This window comes from Scyliorhinus torazame, chromosome 14, assembly GCF_047496885.1.
Source record: "Scyliorhinus torazame isolate Kashiwa2021f chromosome 14, sScyTor2.1, whole genome shotgun sequence".
Lineage (NCBI taxonomy): Eukaryota > Metazoa > Chordata > Chondrichthyes > Carcharhiniformes > Scyliorhinidae > Scyliorhinus > Scyliorhinus torazame.
The window spans coordinates 40,190,244-40,212,596 of NC_092720.1; the positions used below are offsets into that span (position 1 = coordinate 40,190,244).

The following is a 22,353-nucleotide window of genomic DNA, read 5'->3' on the forward strand; positions in this document are numbered from 1 at the left end:
GCAGGCCTGGGAAGGTTTTGGATATTATATCTGTGCCAGCTCTTTTTCTGGACAATCCAATGCTAATCTCACTGTTGTGCTCTATGCTAATCATTCTGCATCTTCCTCTGCTTCAAATAGTTGTCCTCTTTTATCTTAAATGGTGCATTTATCTCTATTCCAGCAATTATCATCTAGTACACCATTTCATGCTCCAACAACTTACTGCATAATTTCTCCTAACTTCTCCTGTTACCCTTCCAGTGACAGTTTTTAAATTGATGATTCCTCATCGTTATCTAGAAAGGAAATAGTACTTTGCTGCACACTTAATCAAAACTTTCAAATTTGTTTTCAAATCTCTTATTAAATTGCTTCACTTTAAATGCTGCAGTGGAAATCATCCTTGTATCTCAGATCTCTTCACAGAACTATAGTAGCGTATGCCTGGTGAATGCATCCTGGGTGCTCTTTATAATTTTAATGCTTTTCTACAGTGAGGCAGCATGTGATTCAGACAGCCTGCTCTTTCCTACAGATGGGCTGTCTCTTAAAGGGAAGCTGCTCACATATATCACTGCAATAGAAATTCTAGAAAACTGAACACCAAGGCACACAGAAGAATTCACAATGGGTGTGCAGTTTGGCATGAGGCGCGATTTCATGATTGTTGGCAGCAGAGGGTGGAGAGGGGCCAGGTTTTAACGACCACCCTCAGGAAGGAGTGGGATCAATGAAGAACACTGTGTGGCCCATGGCGTAGCCTGTGCTCCGGGGAAGTAAAGTAAAGTAAGTAAGTAAAGTCGCCATAGTCCCAGAAGGCCACAGGCTGCTTTCCCCTTTGAGGCGGAGACCTGACTGGTGGTGGTTTAACCTGAGGGTCACCACACCTCAGGCGAGAGGCAACGATGAGAAGGCAGGGCCTTCATGAATAACCTGAGTCTGTCCAGGAATTGATTCCGCTCTGTTGGCCTCGCTCTGCAGGAAAGTAGGCCTGTGCTGTGCCACTAGACGTGGTATTGCATGTCTGAATTTCACAGCCCTTGGCAGGTATTTCCTCGCCCCATCATGGCTGACACGCCGTGGGAGATTTGGCAGCCTAGCCAAAAGTCTGTTAACTTTCTGCAGGACTGGACGATCCCAATGGCGGCAATGGCCAAAAATCATACAATCCTACAGACACGCAACGCAATCTTGCGAGACTTTGCAATGTGGGGCGGTATCCTCTGATCCTGAGGCTAAGTGTTGACGCCGTCGTAAATGCCGTCGTGTTTTACGATGGCGTCAACAGGCCCCCAGGATCAGCGATCCTGCGCCTCACAGGAGGCCAGCACGGCACTGGAGCGACTCATGCAGCTCCAGCTGCCGATACTGGCGTCAAACGGTCGCTGCGGGTCTGCGCATGCACTCTGCAGCCGGCGCGAACTCGTGCATGCGCGCTAGTTGCCTTCCCCGCGCCGGCCCCGACGCAACATGGCGGAGAGCTACAGGATCCGGTGCAGAGTAAAATAGGCCCCCACTAGGAGAAGCTGGCCCGCCGATTGGTAGGCCTCATCGTTGGCCAGTCCACGCTGGAGCCCCCCCCCCCCCCCCGGGGTTCGGATCCTCCATCTCCCCCACCAGGCTGCCCCCCCGCACGATGAACAGCGAGTTCCCGCTGGGTAGGACCACATGTATTGTGGTCCCGCACGGGCAGCACGGTAGCATAGTGGTTAGCACAATTGCTTCACAGCTCCAGGGTCCCAGGTTCGATTCCCGGCTTGGGTCACTGTCTGTGCGGAGTCTGCACGTTCTCCCCGTGTGTGCGTGGGTTTCCTCCGGGTGCTCCGGTTTCCTCCCACAGTCCAAAGATGTGCAGGTTAGGTGGATTGGCCGTGATAAATTGCCCCTTAGTATCCAAAATTGCCCTTAGTGTTGGGTGGGGTTATTGGGTTATGGGGATCAGGTGGAGGTGTGGGCTTGGGTAGGGTGCTCTTTCCAAGAGCCGGTGCAGACTCGTTGGGCCGAATGGCCTCCTTCTGCACTGTAAATTCTATGAAGAAACGTGAACAGCCGCCGGCGGGACTCGGCCTATCTCGGCGGCCGCTCGGCCCAACGCGCGCGGAGAATCGCCGGGGGGGGGGGGCAGTGGCGCTCGGCGCCATGCCGACCGTGACTGGAGAATTGGCAGACCGGCGTCGGAGCGGCATTGCGTGAATCAGGCACCCCCCCCCCCCCCCCCCGGCGATTCTCCGACCTGGCCCGGGGTCGGAGAATCCCGCCCGTGAATCCCGGCCACAATAGGCGGGATCATTTTTTAGAAGATCTGCAAATTAGAGCGAGAGAGTTAGTCTCACTCTAATGTGCAGATTCCCGAGGTACCTGAGGATTTGGGATTCAACCCCTTCACCTCAGAAACCTCAGGCAAGCGCCGTTTGGTGCTGGTCCCCACAAATTGGGACCAGACAGAATGGCACTTGTGGGGGGCCTCCAAGGGATTGGAGGCCCCCAGCTGCATGCACTTTAGGCAGGGTGGTGCCCTGGCACTGCTGGTGCTACCTGGATGCCCTGACAGTTCCAGCCTGGCACTGCCAAGTTGCCCAGGTGGCATTGCCAGCTGGAATGGGAACTGTCAGGGTGCCAGGTTGGCACTGCCAAGCTGGCATTTTTTGCACGCGCGATCGGGCTGGGGTTGCCTGGTTTTGGGGTTGCAGGGCGGGGGAGGGAACGTGACCCTCCCAAAGTGCATTCGGGCTAGGGTGGTTGTCGGGGATTGTTTCGTGGGCCTCAGAGATTGGGACACCATTTTTAAATGGCGTTCCGATCTCTCGCTACAATGGGAAGTTCAGCGAGAGGATCTCTCCACTGTAAAAAACGGGGCTATGTGTGCAGCCTCGGCTGCGCGTTCGCTGGTCAGGCCCCTTATTCAATGTGAGTCATGTTGAATAGCCACGTGTTTCTTGGCACTGCGAGTACTGGGAACACACGCTCGCTTGGGGACTTTGTTTCCTTTTGAGAAAATCGCGCCCTATGTGTTTAACCCCCAAGGCTTTCTTCAGCATCTTTACATTAAGGACACACTCTCAATCCTGGTGTTTTTCACCCAACATGTATTGCCTGACATTTCCCTGCCACCTGCCTAACTATGGCCTTCTGAAATTTGGTGCAGTACTCTTTGAATTTGTCAAGCATTTTGCTTTTGTGTTGCCACTTCAATCTTGTGCATTTTAAGTTCAAGTTTAATCATTGATCTATGAGAGCTAAAACCAATATAGCATTGATCCTTGAGAAACCCAATTCCAATCCTTGTCTAATCTGAGCAGCATCAATTATCCCTAACCCTGTCTGTCAATGAACTTTCTTTCCACCCTGCTCTGACACAGTATGCCTAAATTCATGTTACAGGCCTGTGAGACACTGAGTAAACATCTTCTGAAAATCCATATACGCCACAACTACTACATTCCCTATCCATATAGAAGCATTTCCATTTTCAAATAAACCTATGAAACATGTTGATCACAATTTGCTTTAATGAATCCATGCATCGCATAATGATTAGCCTCTGTATCCCTAAATGATCACTTTGTTGATCTCGGATTGTGGTTTCTCACAGCGGGTGCAGTGAGTCATGAGCCGCCGGCAGGATCTTCTCGTTCCCCCCAAATCTGCGGCGTTTTTCATGGCTTACCCACCCCACCACCAGGGAACCTGCCCATGGATGGCCAATCCGGCGGGTCCAGAAGACCCTGCCAGTGGCAAGGGCTGGAAAATCCTACCCTAAGAGCTTGTCCACGCTCTGTATTATAGACTATAGATACCCTCCAGTTCTACCAGCACAATTTACAACTCTAAGGCACATTGAAAAATTGTGGTCGGACTCTCTGCTATCTCCTCTCTGACTTTCTTTAACAACCAAGGATGCTTGTCATCGAGGCTCAGTGGCTTATCCATCTTGCATTCTCCAATTTCTTTCAAAACGCATTCCCTTTTCTCAAGTTATTTCGGACAACGGTTCTGCATCTGTCACAAGTACACTAACAGTCTCTTATCCTCTCTAATCAAAATCTTCTCATTTTTAAAATGCAATTTAATTGGTGCATAATTCGCTATCAACCAGAAAATGGCCCCTACTATTCTGACGACACTGTGACAAACACCAATGTGTCAAAATGGTACATGAGTAATTCTATTTATACAGTTTTACAGTTGAGAAATACTGGCCTATCATACAGCTACCCACCAACTTTCCTATTTATACAGCAACATTAACAGTGCATCACTTTAGCAATCCTATTTATATGATGCGTGTGTGAGCTTATCATATTGTCAGCTAACTGATTTTAAAAGAGAAAAGGCTACTTTAGCATTTTGATTTTGAGAAGATGGTGTGTTCTCCAGTCCCACGCTTCAGGCCTGAGGTATTTGAAGTCCTGCATGGACCTCGCTTCAATGCCGCCATCCGACTTCCCATCCAGAACGGGAAAGAAGAAGGTGCAGAGTGGATGTTGGCACAAGAAGATGGGGTTTGCAAGTAATTAGCACCATACAGGTTTCTGCATAGTTTTGTGGGCAAGAGGGGGAGGTTTGATGGAAAAGACCGTATGACTTTCTTTGCAGGACTTGGAGGGGCCACAGGGGCTTCCATACTCCAACTCTGGTTAAATTTACTTTAGGGTTCTGTTGATATTGTAAAAACTGATTGGCATTTTATATAAAAGGCTGCTGCCTGAGTCTGACCTTTGCTAAACACCATCCAGAACAAAGCAGCCTGCTGGATCGGCAACTTGTCCATCACTTTAAACATTCTCTCCTCCCACCACCGATACACAGTGGCAGCAGTGTGTACCATCTACAAGATGCACTGCAGAGACTTGCCAAGGCTCCAAGAGCACTTTCCAAACCTGGGACCTTTGCCACCTAGAAGAGAAAGGGCAACAGATACATGGTAACAGCATCACTGGCAAGTTCCTGTGCAAGACACACACTGTTATGGTGGCCATGAAGGACATGGGGGAGCATCAATAGATCTCCCTGTGGGCTTCATGAAATACAAATTCCTCTATTGAATGGGTGGAGGAGGATCATCCACGAGGAGATGCATGGTGGGGACTTAAAACCCGAAGTTCCAACCCAGACTGGCATCATCCTAGGTCGCCGGGCTGGGACATAAGTGTTGTAAGCTGTGGTAGCGGCCCTTTTTGTTACTTATCATTATTGTTAGAAGACTGGCCTTGGCGAAGTTATTACACACCCCAACTGGTCGTCAAACTCCACCTTTCATTGACATGGATCAAAAACTCCAACTCCCTTCCAAACAGTTGTACCTACACCAAATGGAATGCAGTGGCACAGGGAGGAACAAATAAGTCGGGGATCGGCAGGAATGGAGTGGATTCCACTCATCAACTCTATTCCCACAACAGAGTTATGGAACAGAGTTCAAATCTTCCCGCCCTTCCCTAACAACTCCATCCCTTCCGAGCATTTGTATTGCATCCCTATTTCCTTCTGCATCATCCCTGTGTTTTGCTTCACAATCCTTAAATCTCATTGGATATGAAGATGGGTTGCTGTTCCTGTTGTTCAGCAAGGTCCCAAATGCCAGCTTACACTTTCAGCAGCTTACACGGCAAGACATTTTCAAGCTGAAGGGCGAAGGATTAAAGTCTAACTAAGAGCTGAATAAATTGAGCCTATATTCTTTGGAGTTTAGATGAATGAGAGGCAACCTCATTAAAACATATAAGGGGCTTGATAGTGTGGACACTTCGAAATTGTGTCCATTAATTCGGGAATCGAAAACATGTGGGGCCCAGTCTCAGGATAAGGGGCTGCTCATTTAGGATCGAGACATTTTTTTCACTCAAAGAGTTGTGAATCATTGGAATTCTCTATCCCAGAGGGTGTTTATGGTCCACTGTTGAATATATTAAAGGCTGATTGAGTAGACAAATTTTTTGGGGAGGGTGGATTTTCCGCCCCCATTTTCGGGGGGGGGGATCAGCAGAAGTGGAGGAGAATCGAGTGGGAAACCCAAAACGGCTTTACGTAGGTGGGATTTCCCTGCTCGATTATCCCTGACTCCCTCCAATTACATAACGCAAATTCCAACATTAAAAGTCGGGATCCCCATTACACCTGACTGCACATCAGGCATTGTCATAGAATCATAGAATTTACAATGCAGAAGGAGGCCATTTGGCCCATCGAGTCTGCACCGGCTTTTGGAAAGAGCACCCTACTTAAGCCCATGCCTCCACCTTATTCCGATATCCCAGTAACCCATCTAACCTTTTGGGCACTAAGGGGCATTTTCGCATGGCCAATTCACCTAACCTGCACATCTTTGGACTGTGGGAGGAAACCGGAGCACCCAGAGGATCCTACGCAGACAGGGGGAGAACGTGCAAACTCCACACAGACAGTCACCCGAGGTCGGAATTGAACCCGGCTCCCTGGAGCTGTAAGGCAGCAGAGCTAACCATTGTGCCACTGTGCCGCACCAATTGTCGCTGGAGCAGTGCCTGAGGAAAGCGTCAGGGGGCAGTACCGGGGCAGTCCCGGGAGTATGCATGGGGGAGGTACCGGAGGTTCCATGGTTGGGGGAATGGAGGGAGTTCCGTGTCCCTGGAAGGGGAGGGGGGGATGGGGAAACGGTTCCGTATCCATGGGGTGTTCCTTTTATCTAGCATTATTACATCAAGGCTCCCTTTTAGCCTAAGTTGCTGTGGGGGGGGGGGGCTGCAGGGCGATGTCAATCAGAGCCCGCACACCAGCATGACCTCATGCGATACGTGCTTGCTTCTCTGTTGAAAAAGTGTCAAAGCATATGGCAGGGGAAGACGGCAATGCAGCTCGCGCCGGACTGCACTCGCCAATCCCACCCGAGTTTACGCCAAAAAAATGACAAAATTCTGCCCTTGGTCTCTCAGGAAATTGAGGGGTATGGGGAGCAGGTGGGAAAATGGAGTCGGAGCCCAAGATTAGCCATGATAGTATTGAACGGCAGAGTAGGCTAAATGGGCCTTGATGTCCACTCCTGCCCTTTTTCTTATGTAATTATGTAAGAGGGCATACTGTGAGGTGCCCTAATTCAGCAATATCCAGGTCTTTATATAGTGAATAATGGAAAAATGAGGAAAGATTGCTTTAATATATGCACCTTGCCACGCTCCAGAGAAACATTGAAAACTCTTCACAGGCAATGAATGCTTTTGGAAAGTAGTCACTATTGTTGAGTAGGCTAATTGAAAACCACTTAAAATTTAGCATGGTTCCATGCAGAGCAAGTGAGCTGAATGCCCACTTGAGCTGTTTATGGGTGTTTTGGTTGAAGGCTGAATATTGGCCTACACACTGGTTGAGGCCCCTGGTTTTCTTCAAATAGTGGCCTGAGATCTTTTATGTTCACCTTGATCACTGCATCAAGTAAACTCGACAATAGTTTATTGTCTCTCCCAAAAGACAGCTCCTCTAGCAGCGCAAATTTCCATGATACAGCGATTTGTATTTCAGAAGCATTTTCCATAATAAAATAAGTAAACATTAGTGTGTTACTCATATCTGTCAGGACATAATTTAAATCATACAATCTGGAAATCGTGTTTGCTGCATAGTTTTCCAGCATTACTAAGTTTCAAAGGATTCTATTTGTGTCTGTGTCACATGGCCCCATGGGCCCACTTTCACTCTATTTATATAAATGGCACATAATAAAGAAGTATTTCATATAGCACACATCTGCGTCTGTCATACCTGAGATGTCACATTTTAAAACTTGTTACAGATAGAAAGCAATTTTAAGACCAGTTAATAGCTAGTCTCATTTTGTTCATTTATTCTGGATTAAGAGACATTGATTAACAAAACTGCTGTCAATTGAGAAACAATTACCCTTTAATTAATCTACAATAAACCAACCTTGAATTAACCTCATAATATTACTATTTATAACTATTAGATCTTGTGGCCTTAAAGGAACAGACCAATTGTCAGTAGTGAAACATCATATTGTGTGTTGTGTGGTATAATGTTACAGTCCTTGTAAAACACCTGGAATTAGGTGGAATTATCCCACATGGGACTAAGTATCATGGCCCGGACTGGGGAGAGGAAGTGTTTCCCGCAGCAGAGGCCACCATAGATTTGCGCCATATTGTGGGAACCGGCCTCATTAAATATGCATTGGGGCATTTTGTGATGTTTCGAGTGGCAGGGCAGGTTGGCAGCTTGTGCCCCACTATCATCTCCGCACACCATCTTTAAAAGACATCTGCACATAACTGACCCACTGTTGAAGATAGAAGGTGGACCTCCTGAAGAAAGAAGGTGGATCTTCAGGAACACTCTGAGGATGGAGGTTGGAGCTCCTCGAAGACACTGAAGCTGGAAGATGCACCACATCGATGCTTCCCCCCACGCACTGCTGCGTGTTTCAGTGTCTACGGTCACAGGAGGTCTGCATCCCGAACTGCAGAGACAGTCACTGACCTTCTTCAGGTAAGTCCCGACTTTTACACACCACATTAGTCCAGATGTGTTCGGGACAGGTGTGATTACCCAATAACATCGCGAACGATCGGGCATGGAAGGGCAATTCCGGTCGAACATTCATCTGCATTCCATAAGCCGAATTATCAATTTTACGCTGCCAACAAGTGTGCTGTCATGGTGGGCAGACGTGGAAGGCCTCACCGTCATTTTATGGAATGAAATTGATTTTTGGACCTGCCCTCCCACCATTAAATCCACCCGCAGAGGCGGGGGGGGGGGGGGGGGGAGCTCCGCCCCACATCATTCAACTTGAATGAAATATATCCAAGGCTGCTGAAAGAAGCAATGAGAGGAAATAAAAACTTGAATCATAATTTTCCAATTCTCTCTGGTTGCATGTGGAACACAGGAGGACTGAAGGGCTGTGAACACTGAATTGTTGTTCAAAAAGGGCAAAAGAAATAGACCCAGTAATTACAGTCCTTGGTGATGGACAAACCAACAGAAAAAGTTGAGGAAAATTATTAATCACCATTCAGAAAGGCATGGATTAATTGAGGTCAGTCAGCATGGATTTGTTAAGGGAAGGTTGTGTCTGACTAACCTGACTTTAGAAATGAAGTAACGAGGCCAGTTGGTGAGGATAGCATATGTGATGCAATCTACATGGATTTTAACTAGGCTTTTGATAAGGCAAACAGGTTAGAAAAGTGAAAGCCCTTGGGATCCAAGTGAAAGTGGCAAGTTGGATCCATAATTAGCTCAAAGGCAAAAAGTAAAGGGTTATGGTTGATGAATATTTTTGGCATGGTGTCACAGTGGTTAGCACTGTTGCTTCACTGCGCCAGGGACCCAGGTTCGATTCCCGGCTTGGGTCACAGTCGTTGTGAATCTGCATGTTCTCCCCGTGTCTGCATGGGTTTCCTCCATGTGCTCCAGTTTCCTCCCACAAGTCCCGAAAGACGTGCTTGTTAGGTGAATTGGACATTCTGAATTCCCCCTCAGTGTACCCGAACAGGCGCTGGAGTGTGGCGACTAGGGGATTTTCACAGTAACGTCATTGCAGTGTTAATATAAGCCTACTTGTGACACCAATAAAAGTTATTATCATTATTATTAATAGAAGGCCATGTACAGTGAGATTCCGCAGGACTAAGTAACAGGTGACTTGATTTTTGTGGTATATATCAATGATTTAGACCTGAATGTAGGAGACATAATTCAGAGGTTTTCAGATGAAGAAAAAATTGGCCTTGCGGTTGTCGTATTTGGGGTGACCAAAAAATGCAAGGGAATACACAGTAAATTTAGGATGCTGAAAAGTGTAGAATGACAGCGAGATCTTGGAGGGCATGTCCACCAATCCTTGAATTGTCCAGTCCAGGTAGATGCGGTGGTTAAGAAGGCACACAGGATACTCTCCTTTATTAGCCAAGGCATGGAGTATAAAAGCAGGGACTATATAAATGTATATAGCACTAGTTAGGCCAGTTAGGCCTGTGTACAGTTCTGGTCACCATAGTAGAGAGAAAATGTGGTCACACTAGAAAGAGTGCAGATGGCATTACGAGAATGGTCCTTGGAATGGAGGATTTTAGCTCTGAGGAATGATTTGATAGACTGTTATTTTCCCTTTGGGGTTGAGGGAAGTTGAATTCAGATGCATAAAATTAAGAGGGGCCTAGAGGGGATAGGAAGGACCACACGTGGGGGCCTAGATTGAAAGTAATTGGCAGAAGGATTAGAGGGGATTTGAGGAGAATTGGTTTCACCTGGTGGGCGGTCAGAATTCAGGCCTGAGAGTGTGATAGAGGCAGAAATACCCATCAGATTTTAAAAAGTACTTGGATGTTCCCTTGAATTGCTAGAACCCACAAGGACACAGACTGGAACATGGGTTTAGGGAGGTTGGCTGTTTTTCAACCAGCAGAAACATGATGGGCCGAAGGCCTTGGTTTATGTCAGTTTCTGAGATTTTACGAGTCTATGACTTACAGTGGGCATCTCTACCGGGCATTCTCCACTATTTCACAAGTGTCTTTGGTATTGGAATGTGCTTTTTTTCAATTGGTCATCAGATGGAAAAATGTATTTTAATATTTACCGTTTTATTGCTTCCTCTTGCCTCAGCCGTCTTTCACTTTTTTCTTTGAGGTATGCCAAATTTGTTTCATTCCGCATGCGATCATTTTCACGAGCAATGTCTGAGGCATTTTGAATCACCAAAGCATCGTAAGCCCTCAGTCCCTTGTCTTCAATGAACTGGAGAAAATTGGTCAAGGCAGCATCTTCCTGCTTAGAAGTCATCTTCCTTCAAAAAGCAGATGTGAAATGGAGTAGCACGTTCTGTGATGTGGAGAGAGTATCTCTATTAAAAACAGCAAGCACGTTCAAATTACTCATCACAGCTATTACCAGTAAGGTCAAATGTTTCGTAATTAGACTTAAGGGTTTATTTTCTCTGTTGTGTAAGAGTAATTCCCCTATTGCAGGGTGTTACACAAAGGGTCAACCAGTTTAAACAGTTGCGGTGAACACTTGCCCCAAGCTTTGATTCTATTTCATCGCGAACGCACACAAAGCTCTCAGTAAAATTACCTTTACTCCCAGTTCATAACTTCAAAAAACAAATCAAAGTCCAATATCCAAAAACTTCCTTAAACAGGGACTGGAAACTGTTAGAATTTTGTTTAATCAGAGTGGGCCAGAGGACACAATGAAGAGCTGTTTAAAGTTAGATCGTCCCACATTGCCAGTTGCTCTAGGCGGATGCACCAGGATAGGCAAAATAACCATTTAGAAATGATGTGAAATCATTGTCTCTCGCTGGATCGCATTTATTTCTCTTGATGGGTGCAGAGGGGAACTCACAATTAAAAATTAGAAAATTTGTGCAAGCTAATTTCATTCTTGCACATTTACTGTGGAAGCCGTGGGCACACGTGCATGCAGCTGCTGCATGGCGCTCAAGGGAGAATTGACTCCAATTGCACTTTCTTGTTACATTCAAGAGCAAAGCAAGAGTATTTTTAAAGCACGCTCAAAATAAGGCATGTTTCATGTGACATACCATAATGGCTGTGGAATAAATTGCACACTGCAAACAAAATGGATTCTACAGCAAATGTCAGAATTGCATGTAGCATGTACAAGACTCAGAGCATCACAGACTGCAATCCCATTTAACGGATGGGCTGAGCTTCTGGGTGAATGTGTGATAAATGATTCCAGGAGGAAGTTGTGGTGCTTGTCAAAAAACTGGTTGACTCTGCCATGATAGCATAAATGATTAATAAACTATAGCAGAAATGCACAGTGTTCAGTTTGCCAGCTATAATGAATTATTAATAAAAATTATTGGCTCATTAATAAAGAAGTAACTTGTGAAGGCAATGCATGATGATAACTTGAATTTCAAAAATATAAACCAGTTTGTTTTTTTAGATTTGTCCTCCCATAAAAGCTGAGCAGGTAGTCACTGGTTAACAGGGAGCATTAATTCCACTTAACCTTCTGTGCACTGAAGGACCTTTTATGTCCCAATAGCACACACTCTTCCTTCCATGTGTATTACCCGCACCGTTTCATTTTGATAATGAAATAAAAAGAAAGGCACACAGAAAACACAAGATCAATTTTTTAAAAAATGATGTTATTTCTGGAACATGTGATTTCTGGAACCAACGATAAAATAATGACCTTGATCTATGTTAATTTTTACTTGGGTGCTGAAATGCCATTGCAGTCCTCGAACGGTTAATTGAAGCAAACACAAGAGCAGATTACTCAAATGTGGTAAAAGAATGAGCAAACATACCCACATGTGCTGCGATACTGAAAGAAGGCAGCTATGAGACCACTGTCTACTGTGCTGCCTTTAAACAAATGAACTTTTAAATAAAGCCCTTCTCCTTTCCTGTCGATCACCTCAGTGCAGTTTGAAGGATTTTCTTTTCCGGTACTAAAAACGTACTCACTGTCCAGCAACACTTTTTAAATCAATCTTTCCTTGCAGCACATTGCACGAAGCTTTAAGTCCTGTCGATTCCCGTGGTGCGCAGGAAAAAAGCAGGAAAATGACAAGTTGATTATTTTTCCCCCTCTAGATTGTTTACCATGCAAAAATTGTCCTTGGATTCTTTGTTGTTGGCTTTAGCTCAGATTGAGAACAGGTGCTGTCTTCCACTTATCCACATCCATAGAGAGAAACCAAGGGGAGGGGGGCCTCGGCTGTAAATTACACCCTGCTTGTCAGTCTAGTGAAAAGACAGCTGGATCCTTTTCACCCACTTTAAAACACCGAAGGAAACGGCACAGCCCTAATACAATCACCTCCAGTTCGCCAGCAAGCTTCATTTGCACACGCTATGCTACCCAGGCAAAAAGAGATGAGAATAATAAATAAACGGCAGCATCTTCTAATGGTTTCCTCCTGGAACAGAGAGATGCTTTCTCATCCTTTCCGTTCTCCCTATTAGCTTCAGCAGGTTCTGTGCATTCTGTCTTGTGGCATCATCTCTCCTCCCCCACTACCCCCCCCCACCCACCCACCACCGCTCACCCCTCCCCAATAAGTACTGGCAGGCTTACAATCCTCAGCTGCTTCAGTCCTTGAAACTAACTGCGGATTAATCAAGGATTCTGAATGTTAAATCAACAGCCAGCAAAGGCAGCCTACCTTCTTGTGGAAATAGCAGTTCTGTTTCGGTCTGTGTGCAGTCTGCAGGTATTTACTGACCGTATGATCAACATGCCAGCACTCTGGACAGCTTTTGGCTAGGCCCATCGATGAAGGGAAGGGGATCAGTGTCTGTGGTGGCAGAGAAAGCAGCAAAGCAAACTCACTCTGCTTTCAATATCAGCTCCCAGGGGTCTCGATCCTCATTAGAGGCTGCTGTCTAGGCAGCATCTCATGCTCCCTTTCCTCCCCACAACAGTCCTCTTTAATTAGTGAATGAGGCTGCACAGAATTTAAAATAAGTGCCTCAATTCCACTGTGTGGCACACCTTGTGTTCTCCCCTACGAGCTCGGAAAACAGTCAAAGTGAACCTCTCACTGATCTGGATCCTTCTCACGTGATGAGTAAAGGTGAATTTGAGCATGTGATGCTTCAGTAAAATGAGCAGCCGCTTAATTCTGACAAGGCAGTCAATGGCCATCAATTCTTTTTCCTCCAGTATGGTGCAACGTGAAATTATTCTTCACAAAGATTAATCTGCTTGAGAAACATGAAATGGTGGTGAAAAAAAGGCTGAGGAATTTTTAAATCTTGTTAAAATTAAATGAGAATTAAAGTTGTGGTACTTTGTTTCTTCACTATTCTATTAGCACCATGGACAGCAATCTAGTGTCAGTGTCTTCATGTCGAGTGAACATGCAGATGTTTTGGTTCTTTCTTTTTCATCCTTTGTCATGGCGATGACTTTTAATGATTGCATTTACTAAAACAACTCGACAAAGACCGCAGCTTCCATTCTGATTCATGCAATTCTATCACCTCCCATTCTTGAGTTAATTACAATTGTATAACATTCGCTACCATGCCGCCAAGAGGGCTTTTAAGCTGTGACTGCAGCTGGGGGTCTCTAATGCAGTGTCAGCTAGTTCTCAAGCAGAGAACCACAAGATCCTTTGGGGATATATGGCCTTTCCCTTAAAAGCCAGAATGTCAAAAAGTCTTTTATTTTTAATATCTGTGTTGGTGGATTCCTTGGCCTGTGAAATGTGTGCCGAGCCAATGTCTGCATAAGCACAGAGTTCAGTGAACTTGAAGGCAGTCAGCCAGTTACAAAAAGATGATTAGAGCCACTGAGTGTCCCAGATTCACACCTCAACAATAACAAAAAGCACTTCTCTTAGTTTTTCTCTTCTCCGTTACTTTTATTCCCTCCATTGATCCCATTCCTCCTTCTGCGCATCATCCTTACTCACAACTGTGAGTGATCTTGACAAAGCTGTTCTGTAACAATATCTTAAGAGACATGAGTAAGCCGCTTGAATTTGACTTGGCTTTGATGTTTTTCTCCCTGAGTGGCGCTGTTTCACCTTGACATCACATTTTCCCCCTCAGCCCCTGATTTCTACAGAAAACCTTGTAGTGCTTCATAATGCTGTGAAAAAGCCAAGCTTCCCTCCCACCCCCCCTTAAATACATACAAACAGCCAATGCTGGAAATGCTTAGCTGGTCAGGCAGCCTCTGGGCAGACGCAAGCAAGGTGAATATTTCAGGTTGATAACCTCTCATCAAAACTGAGGAAAGTCGGAGACGTAAAAAGATTTCAAGAAGGGGGAGAAGAAGAAGGTGGGAAAAAAGATCAAAAGCAAAGGTTTGTGATAAGGTGTAAGGCAGGAGAATGAAATAATAATAACAATCACTTATTGTCACAAGTAGGCTTCGATGAAGTTACTGTGAAAAGCCCCTAGTCGCCACATTCTGGCGCTGTTCGGGGAGGCTGGTACGGGAATTGAACCCGCGCTGCTGGCATTGTTCTGCATTACAAGCCAGCTGTTTAGCCCACTGTGCCCACAATGGTAAAGCGTTGATGTTGCAAGGCCAAAGGGAGTGCACTGGCCCCATGGCTATCAACTAAATGTAAATCCCTTTTTTTGTAAAATCCCTTCTTGTGAAACCAAGAGCAGGAGGAATGCTCAACGCCATAGACATCACAGTTGCACCCTCAAAGCAACCCCCCCTCCCCTCCCCAACCCTCCTTAGACGCCGACTAAGCCACCTCCCGGGACTTACCTGAGTACTGCTGATACATAGCCCCAACCTGGTTTCTCCCACTGGGTAAGTTGCTTGTGGTAGTCTGTTCTCCACAAACAGCCAAATGAGATTATGCAGTTGAGGCCTGAGGACCAATTCCTATTCACCCTAGTGTTTCTTTCATCAGACCTGTGATAGAAATGAACCAGTTCCAAGTCTGCACCATCAGGATTGTGCAATACTGATATGAAAAGTTTAGTGACCTCACCAGGACTGCCACAGTGTAACGCTGGGCACTCTGCTTTTCTTCTTTGACCACCCTTGGCAACAGCACACTTGCCATCCTCTTAAAGTATCTTTCACAACTAATTCTTCACATTGCACTCACTTTAGATGCATTTAATTTGACAACTTATTTTATGGTGAGCCAGGCACATTATTTGGCTATGTCCACTTCTACAGCCTAATTCCTCACCTTGCCTATGCTGCCTGGCACATATTCCTAACCACTAATCTTACCGCCATTAGCTCTACCTTTTTTTCAAAGCAAAGAAAACACTCAATTCTCACCAAAGGCAGATCACCAGAGGGGGCAACCCCACCTTTAACCCACTCCACCTCTTCAAGGACAAGGCTGTAGAGATCATGGACTCAACTCTTGATGCAGACCCTAACCCTAACCAGCATCTTGTTGGTGCCAGGTTAATGAATGATAAGCTACATTGTTACCTGACATCCCTCTGAAGCATGTTTCAGATGGAACGTTCCACTCCCTATCTTTCTCTCCTTGAACCTGAAGGATAATGCTCATCCACTCTTTTCTATCCATTCCTTTCTTGCAGATCCTCTACAGCAATGGGAGGCACATGAATAATGATGATAAAAACAAGGAGAAGAAAGCAGAGATGGAGAATGTATCCTCTTTGATGAAGCAGAAAATATGAACATATGAAATAGGAAAAGGAGATGACCATACGGCCCTTTGAGCCTGCTCTGGATATTTAATATGATCATGGCTAATCTTCCGCCTCAATTTGACTTTCCTGTCTGTTCCCATTATCTCTGGATTCTCTGAGAGACCAAAGACAGAATTTTCATCCAGTGGGATTTTCCAGTCCGAATGAAGTCAATGGACATTTGAGTGGTTTGCCAATCCATTCAGGGCTGAGTCAGCATGGCTTCGTCAAGGGGAGGTCATGTCTGGCAAATCTGATAGAGTTCTTTGAGGAAGTAACAAGGATGTTTGACAAAGGAGAACCAGTGGACGTGATTTATTTAGATTTCCAGAAGGCCTTTGACAAGGTGCCGCGTAGGACACTGTTAAATAAGTTAAGAGCCCATGGTGTTTTAAGGGTAAGATCCTGGCATGGATAGAGTATTGGCTGACTGGCAGAAGGCAGAGTGTGGGGATAAAGGTGTCTTTTTCAGGATGGCAGCCGGTGACTAGTGGTGTGCCTCAGGGGTCTGTGCTGGGACCACAACTTTTCACAATATACATTAATGATCTGGAAGAAGGAACTGAAGGCACTGTTGCTAAATTTGCAGATGATACAAAGATCTATAGAGGAACCGGTAGTATTGAGGAAGCAGGTGGGCTGCAGAAAGACTTGGATAGGCTAGGAGAATGGGCAAAGAAGTGGCAGATTGAATACAATGTGGAAAAGTGTGAGGTTATGCATTTTGAAAGGAGAAATGGAGGCATAGTCTATTTTCTAAATGGGAAATGCTTAAGATATCAGAAGCACAAAGGGACTTGGGAGCCCTTGTTCATGATTCTCTTAAGGTTAACGTGCACGTTCCGTCGGCAGTTAGGAAGGCAAATGCAATGTTAGCATTCATGTCGAGAATGCTAGAATACAAGAACAGGGATGTACTTCTGAGGCTATATAAGGCTCTGGTCAGACACCATTTGGAGTATTGTGAGCAGTTTTGGGCCCCATATCTAAGGAAGGATGTGCTGGCCTTGGAAAGGGTCCAGAGGAGGTTCACAAGAATATCCCTGGAATGAAGAGCTTGTCGTATGAGGAACGGTTGAGGACTCTGTGTCTGTACTCGTTGGAGTTTAGAAGGATGAGGAGGATCTTATTGAAACTTACAGGATACTGCGAGGCCTGGATAGAGTGGACGTGGAGAGGATGTTTCCACTTGTAGGAAAAACTAGAACCAGAGGACACAATCGCAGACTAATGGGCCGATCCTTTAAAACAGAGATGAGGAGGAATTTCTTCAGCCAGAGGGTGGTGAATCTGTGGAACTCTTTGTTGCAGAAGGCTGTGGAGGCCAAATTGCTGAGTGTCTTTAAGACAGAGATAGATGGACGGCATGTGGCACAGTGGTTAGCTGAGGACCCAAGTTCGAATCCCGGCCCTGGGTCACTGTCCATGTGGAACTTACGCATTCTCTCCGCGTCTGCGTGGATTTCACCCCCACAACCCAAAGGTGTGCAGGCTAACTGGATTGGCCATGCTAAGTTGCCCCTTAATTGAAAAAAAAAATAATTGGGTACTCTAAATTTATTTTTAAAAAGACAGAGATAGATAGGTCCAAATTACTCCCCTTCTGATAAGGGGACAACCCTCTCACTCTAATGCTGTATGATAACCAGCCCAACACTAATGGCAATAGTTTGACCCCGCCCCCATCTTCTTTTACCTCAATCTGCATCTGTAGTATTTGCTTCCTCTCTACTATGCACCAGCTGAGAGACTATTATCTGCGGGGGAGGGGGAGTTAGGTAATGGTATTGAGGATACAGCACCAAGTCATTCACTGTGCATGAGGGGCAGGAGGAGTTGGGACTTCATGGGGATGTGGCACCTTCCCAGTGTAGATCGATGGCTTTGGAGTGGTGGTGTCCAGATCTCATTGGGGATTGCCTGAAGCAAGGATGTAATAATAATAACCTTTTATTGTCACAAGTATGAAGTTACTGTGAAAAGCCCCTAGTTGCCACATTCTGGCGCCTCTTCGGGTAAGCAGGTACGGGAATTGAACCCACGCTGCTGGCCTTGTTCTGCATCACAAACCAGCTGTCTAGCCCACTGAGCTAAAGTCCAGCCCTTAGATGTTTGAAGACCATTAAATTTATATTAAGGTCAAAGATCAATTTTCAAGGATTTAAGGCAATTGCAATGTAGAATTCTCTTGCCGACAATTGTGCATTACTCCAACATCATGGAAGCTTTGTCTTTCATGCAGGTCGACAAGGGAGTGAGTGGCAGCCTTAATGGCAGCAGATACCCATCTAAAAGTGGCCAGGGAGCAATCAGTGCCCCCAACTCAGTGGAAACACAGGCTGCAGTTCTGGAATGGAGCCCAAGAAGAATTGCAGTTGCAGAATGTGGAGACCACTATGTCTCCGGGCTTTCAGGATCTGATAACTATCCAGCAGGCCAACAAGTTCATGACTTAGTGTAATGTTGAGAGATGGAGTCCCTCTGCTTGATTCTGCTACTTCTCAGGCCGGGAGTACCTACTCCATTGCTTTTCACACGTATATTGCCATGCGAAGGAGTCTCCATTCATATCAAATATTCATTGTCCTAGTTCAGTCATGCCAATATTGTACTGGGAAAGCCTCTTCTATTGGATAACATGATTTAGTAGAAAATAATTAAAAGTTTGGCTAGGCAAATTTTGTTGCATGTGACTTTTTTCAGTGGTCGTAATGCGCATCAGTGATTTGCCTTAACAAGCAGATTTTGTCAGTTATCTTGGGAGGTGGGACTAATCTTGGGCAGTAGCCGAAAGCAGCCAATAGCAAATCAGCAACCCGTTTTGCACCATGCCAACTTTATTTTTCATGGATCTCATGAGCTGTCAATCCACTCCTACCTATTTTGTTATGTTGCTTTAGACAAATTTCGCTCCCCGTGTCTTCATATAATTACAGGTATACCAGGTACCAGAGATAGCATTGAAAAGCCTGTCCGCTTCCATCCATATCTGATGGTTCAGAGGCAGTTGGTCAGTGGCCACTAATATAATTCTTCTGGTCTCTCCCTCCTTCGACAAGTTCTCACAGCGCCTGGTCATCATGCTTGCTTTTTATGTCACCCAGCTTCCATCGCACATAAAAATTGCAATGTTTACCAGCTGCCCTACTTGCCCCTGCTTTACCTCTGAGGTTTAAATGGGACATTTAACATTGCTGACAGATGTTAGCACTCATTATTGATATTTCCACTCCATTGAACAGCCCACTGAATGGGTATTACGATGAATTTATTGCTGGTCCCAAAATAATGAAATCTTGCATTAACAAACATGCTTATTAACTCTGAAAAACCTGAAGAGATGCTCGGTTAACTCTTGAATCGATCTCCAACAGCAAAATCTGGCTTTTATTGCCTGGCTTCTAAAAGTAGTTACCATGATATCATCTTTTTGATGTTTGACTGGCAGATTTGCTGTTATTTGCTTGATCTCGGGTTTGCTATTCATTGAAATGGAAAGAATATTGTTGAAAAATGATTCACTGGCGCCATAGATGTTACAAACAGATTAGCTGAATATTCATCTCACTGCTGTTGGTGGTATCTCACTATGTGCAAAATGGCTTGGTATTCGCTCACATAATGAACCCCCGTGTTTCACAGGCAGTTCTGCAAGAACCTGATTGTAGTGTTCTTTGTGGATCTAATCCTAGGATGGTTGGCATAGTGTTCACAAAGACCACAAATAGTTTTTATATTGAACAAAGCTAAATTATTTATTTACACTACTTAATTGGATTCGACACATACTCCTAGATAATACAGTTGATAATAAACATACAATCTACACTCAACTATTACTAATCTCTACACTAATACAGTAACTATGATCTGCTCCCACTCACACTATCTTTCCTACAGCCTGTCTTCTAGCTTTCTCCTTAACCTCTCACCCCCAAGGCTTAGCATCAATGCTTTATTTGGTTCTATATCTAGCTCCCTCTAATGGTTGATTTGAACATAATATTAACCCATATAGTTCTGTACATTTATCATAATGTCACACTGATGATGCATTCAGAAGGGGTTTCTTGAAAGAAAAATACAAAAGCTGAAGTTATCCAACATTTTTTAAATTGTGACTTCTTCTTGCTTTGTTTCTGGGAAAAAGATAACCGTGCTTGCACCTTGGGAACTCCGTGATTTATAGTATTTTTGCAAGCGTTCATTTCAATTGAGCTCATTTTTGGGAAGCAACGTGCTTCAGAAAGACATTCCCGTGAAGCATTCCTTTTATCCGTCATGTTCACCCGGAGGGAGAAGAGGAAGATGAGCTGCCATTCAAACTGGGGGATTAGGCTAGACTGGGAACCCTCGCAGAGGTACCCTGTCAGCAGAGGCCATGATGCTCATTTCTCAACATATCATTACCGTTATGCTTCCAGATGCTTCATTTCACTCTTGCAGCTGTGGAAGTCCTTACCTCCCCAAAGAATGAGCTGCAGAGCTCATCACGAATGAGGACGAAGCTCCAATCCAGGAGAAAGCAACACTGAAGGTAAAATAATATTTTATTACTGCGTTGCTCCAAGGGGCTATTGCTGACTTCTGCCAAGTTATCCATGTCATGATATCCACATCAGCATATCATGGTGCAATCACACACACACTGATGGACAGGCAGTTGGACCACCCAGCACACACATAACATCGCAGCCAATCACCAGTGAAAGCACACGCATTATAAAACAGGGAACACCACAGTTCCCGCTCATTCTACCAGGAGATAGCTCAGAGCACAGAGCTCACAGCGTGACACTCAGAGATAGACCATGTGCTGAGTGCCTCACTAAGATAGTGATAGGGCTGGGTCCACAGGTTAGGTGGTGAAGCACGTACCCAAGCCAGCAGTTAGTAATTGTCATTGTTAAGACAATAAAACAGAGTTGTACCATCTACAGCCGTGTTGGATCATTTGTGGTTCGGAACACCCAACACGACAAGTTAATGTGAAGTGCATTGTTGGATTAATGAGAGTACAAATGTCTTGTGCATCCAACTGCCTCAGTTCATCTCAGTTTGACCCTGGGAAATGAGTGAGACGGTTGATAACTTTAATAGAATTGTAAGTATTTTTCGAAGTTGTTGGAACAATTCACTGCAGGTGATAACTCCACCCTCGCCATTTAATTAGCTGTTAAGGGACTTTGTTCCTTGTAACTAGCATCGCAGCTTTCTTCTCATTGATACTATGTTTGCAAGGAACTGCTGTGATTTCTTTATTCTGAAACAGTCTTAAGTCCCTGCTCCCTTTAACAAATAAAGGCAAGTTAACAGAAAGCTACTCGGTGACAATGCTTGCTGCTGTTCCCTTGTCTCTTGATCCCACTATATTAAACTGACGCGGAAGAGGAGCATTAGGTCACATATGGACTAGAATCAGGATTGAGCAAACTATTGGTCTGTTGAAAGGAAGATTCAAGAGCCTTCAGTGGTCAGGTTTTCAAAGCTCGGTGTTCAGAATAGTGATAGCTTGTGTGCCGCATGTTTTCTTGTTGTGGAAGAAAGATTTTCAGATAGACATTTCTAATGACAACATCTCTGAGAAGGAAAGAGAAGTAAGTAGTGGCTGAAACTATCAAGCAGGAAGTGATGGGGCATGACGAGGATCATTTGCATCACAGTCAGCTGCAGGTCCAATTCTTATTGCAGGTTAAATATCAAGGTCACTATTCCCCAAACCACAGGCTTATTTTTCATTTTTTCCCTCCATTTCCAGTTACATTTTTTTGACTGCCTAAAAGGATCGAATGTAACAACCCTTAACATTTGCAGTTCCAATTCATTTTGGGATTATGAAGTACGGATCAATGACTTGGGCACAACAATCAAATCTGACATTCGAGTGCAGTACTGAGGGAACGCTGCGCTATCCGAGGGTCAATCTTTCAGATGACACATTCAACTGAGGCCCTGTCTACCCTCTCAAGTGGGTGTGAAAGAGCCAATGGCTCTATTTTGAAGGGGAGTAAGTGCCTTAGTCAACGTTCATCCCTCAATCAACATCCCACAGATTATCTGCTCATTATCATATTGCTGTTTTTGGGGGGGGCTTCCTGTGTGCACATTGGCTGTTGTATTTCTAATGACAACAGCAACTACATTCCAATAGTATCTCATTGCCTGTAAAGCACTTTGACGTGTCCAGTACTCATGAAAAGGAATATAGAATAAAATGGAAGCCTTAATTTTCTTC

At 45.0% G+C, this 22,353-nt stretch overlaps 1 protein-coding gene across 4 annotated transcripts in view; it reads right to left on the reverse strand.

Annotated features, from left to right (window-relative positions):
• The window catches only part of nyap2a (neuronal tyrosine-phosphorylated phosphoinositide-3-kinase adaptor 2a), a 221,966-nt gene extending 208,468 nt beyond the window's left edge, over window positions 1-13,498 (reverse strand). The window contains exons 1-2 of one of the 4 annotated variants that reach the window (XM_072473998.1): window positions 13,133-13,498; window positions 10,559-10,800 (exon numbers count right to left, since the gene is read on the reverse strand). In XM_072473998.1, coding sequence (XP_072330099.1) covers window positions 10,559-10,761 — 203 coding nt within the window. In that variant the 5' untranslated portion in view covers window positions 10,762-10,800; window positions 13,133-13,498. Of the gene's footprint in view, window positions 1-10,558; window positions 10,823-12,271; window positions 12,952-13,132 lie in introns of those variants that run through there. The other 3 variants (XM_072473999.1, XM_072474000.1, XM_072474001.1) reach the window with 3 other exon arrangements.
• Window positions 13,499-22,353: the final 8,855 nt, after the last annotated feature.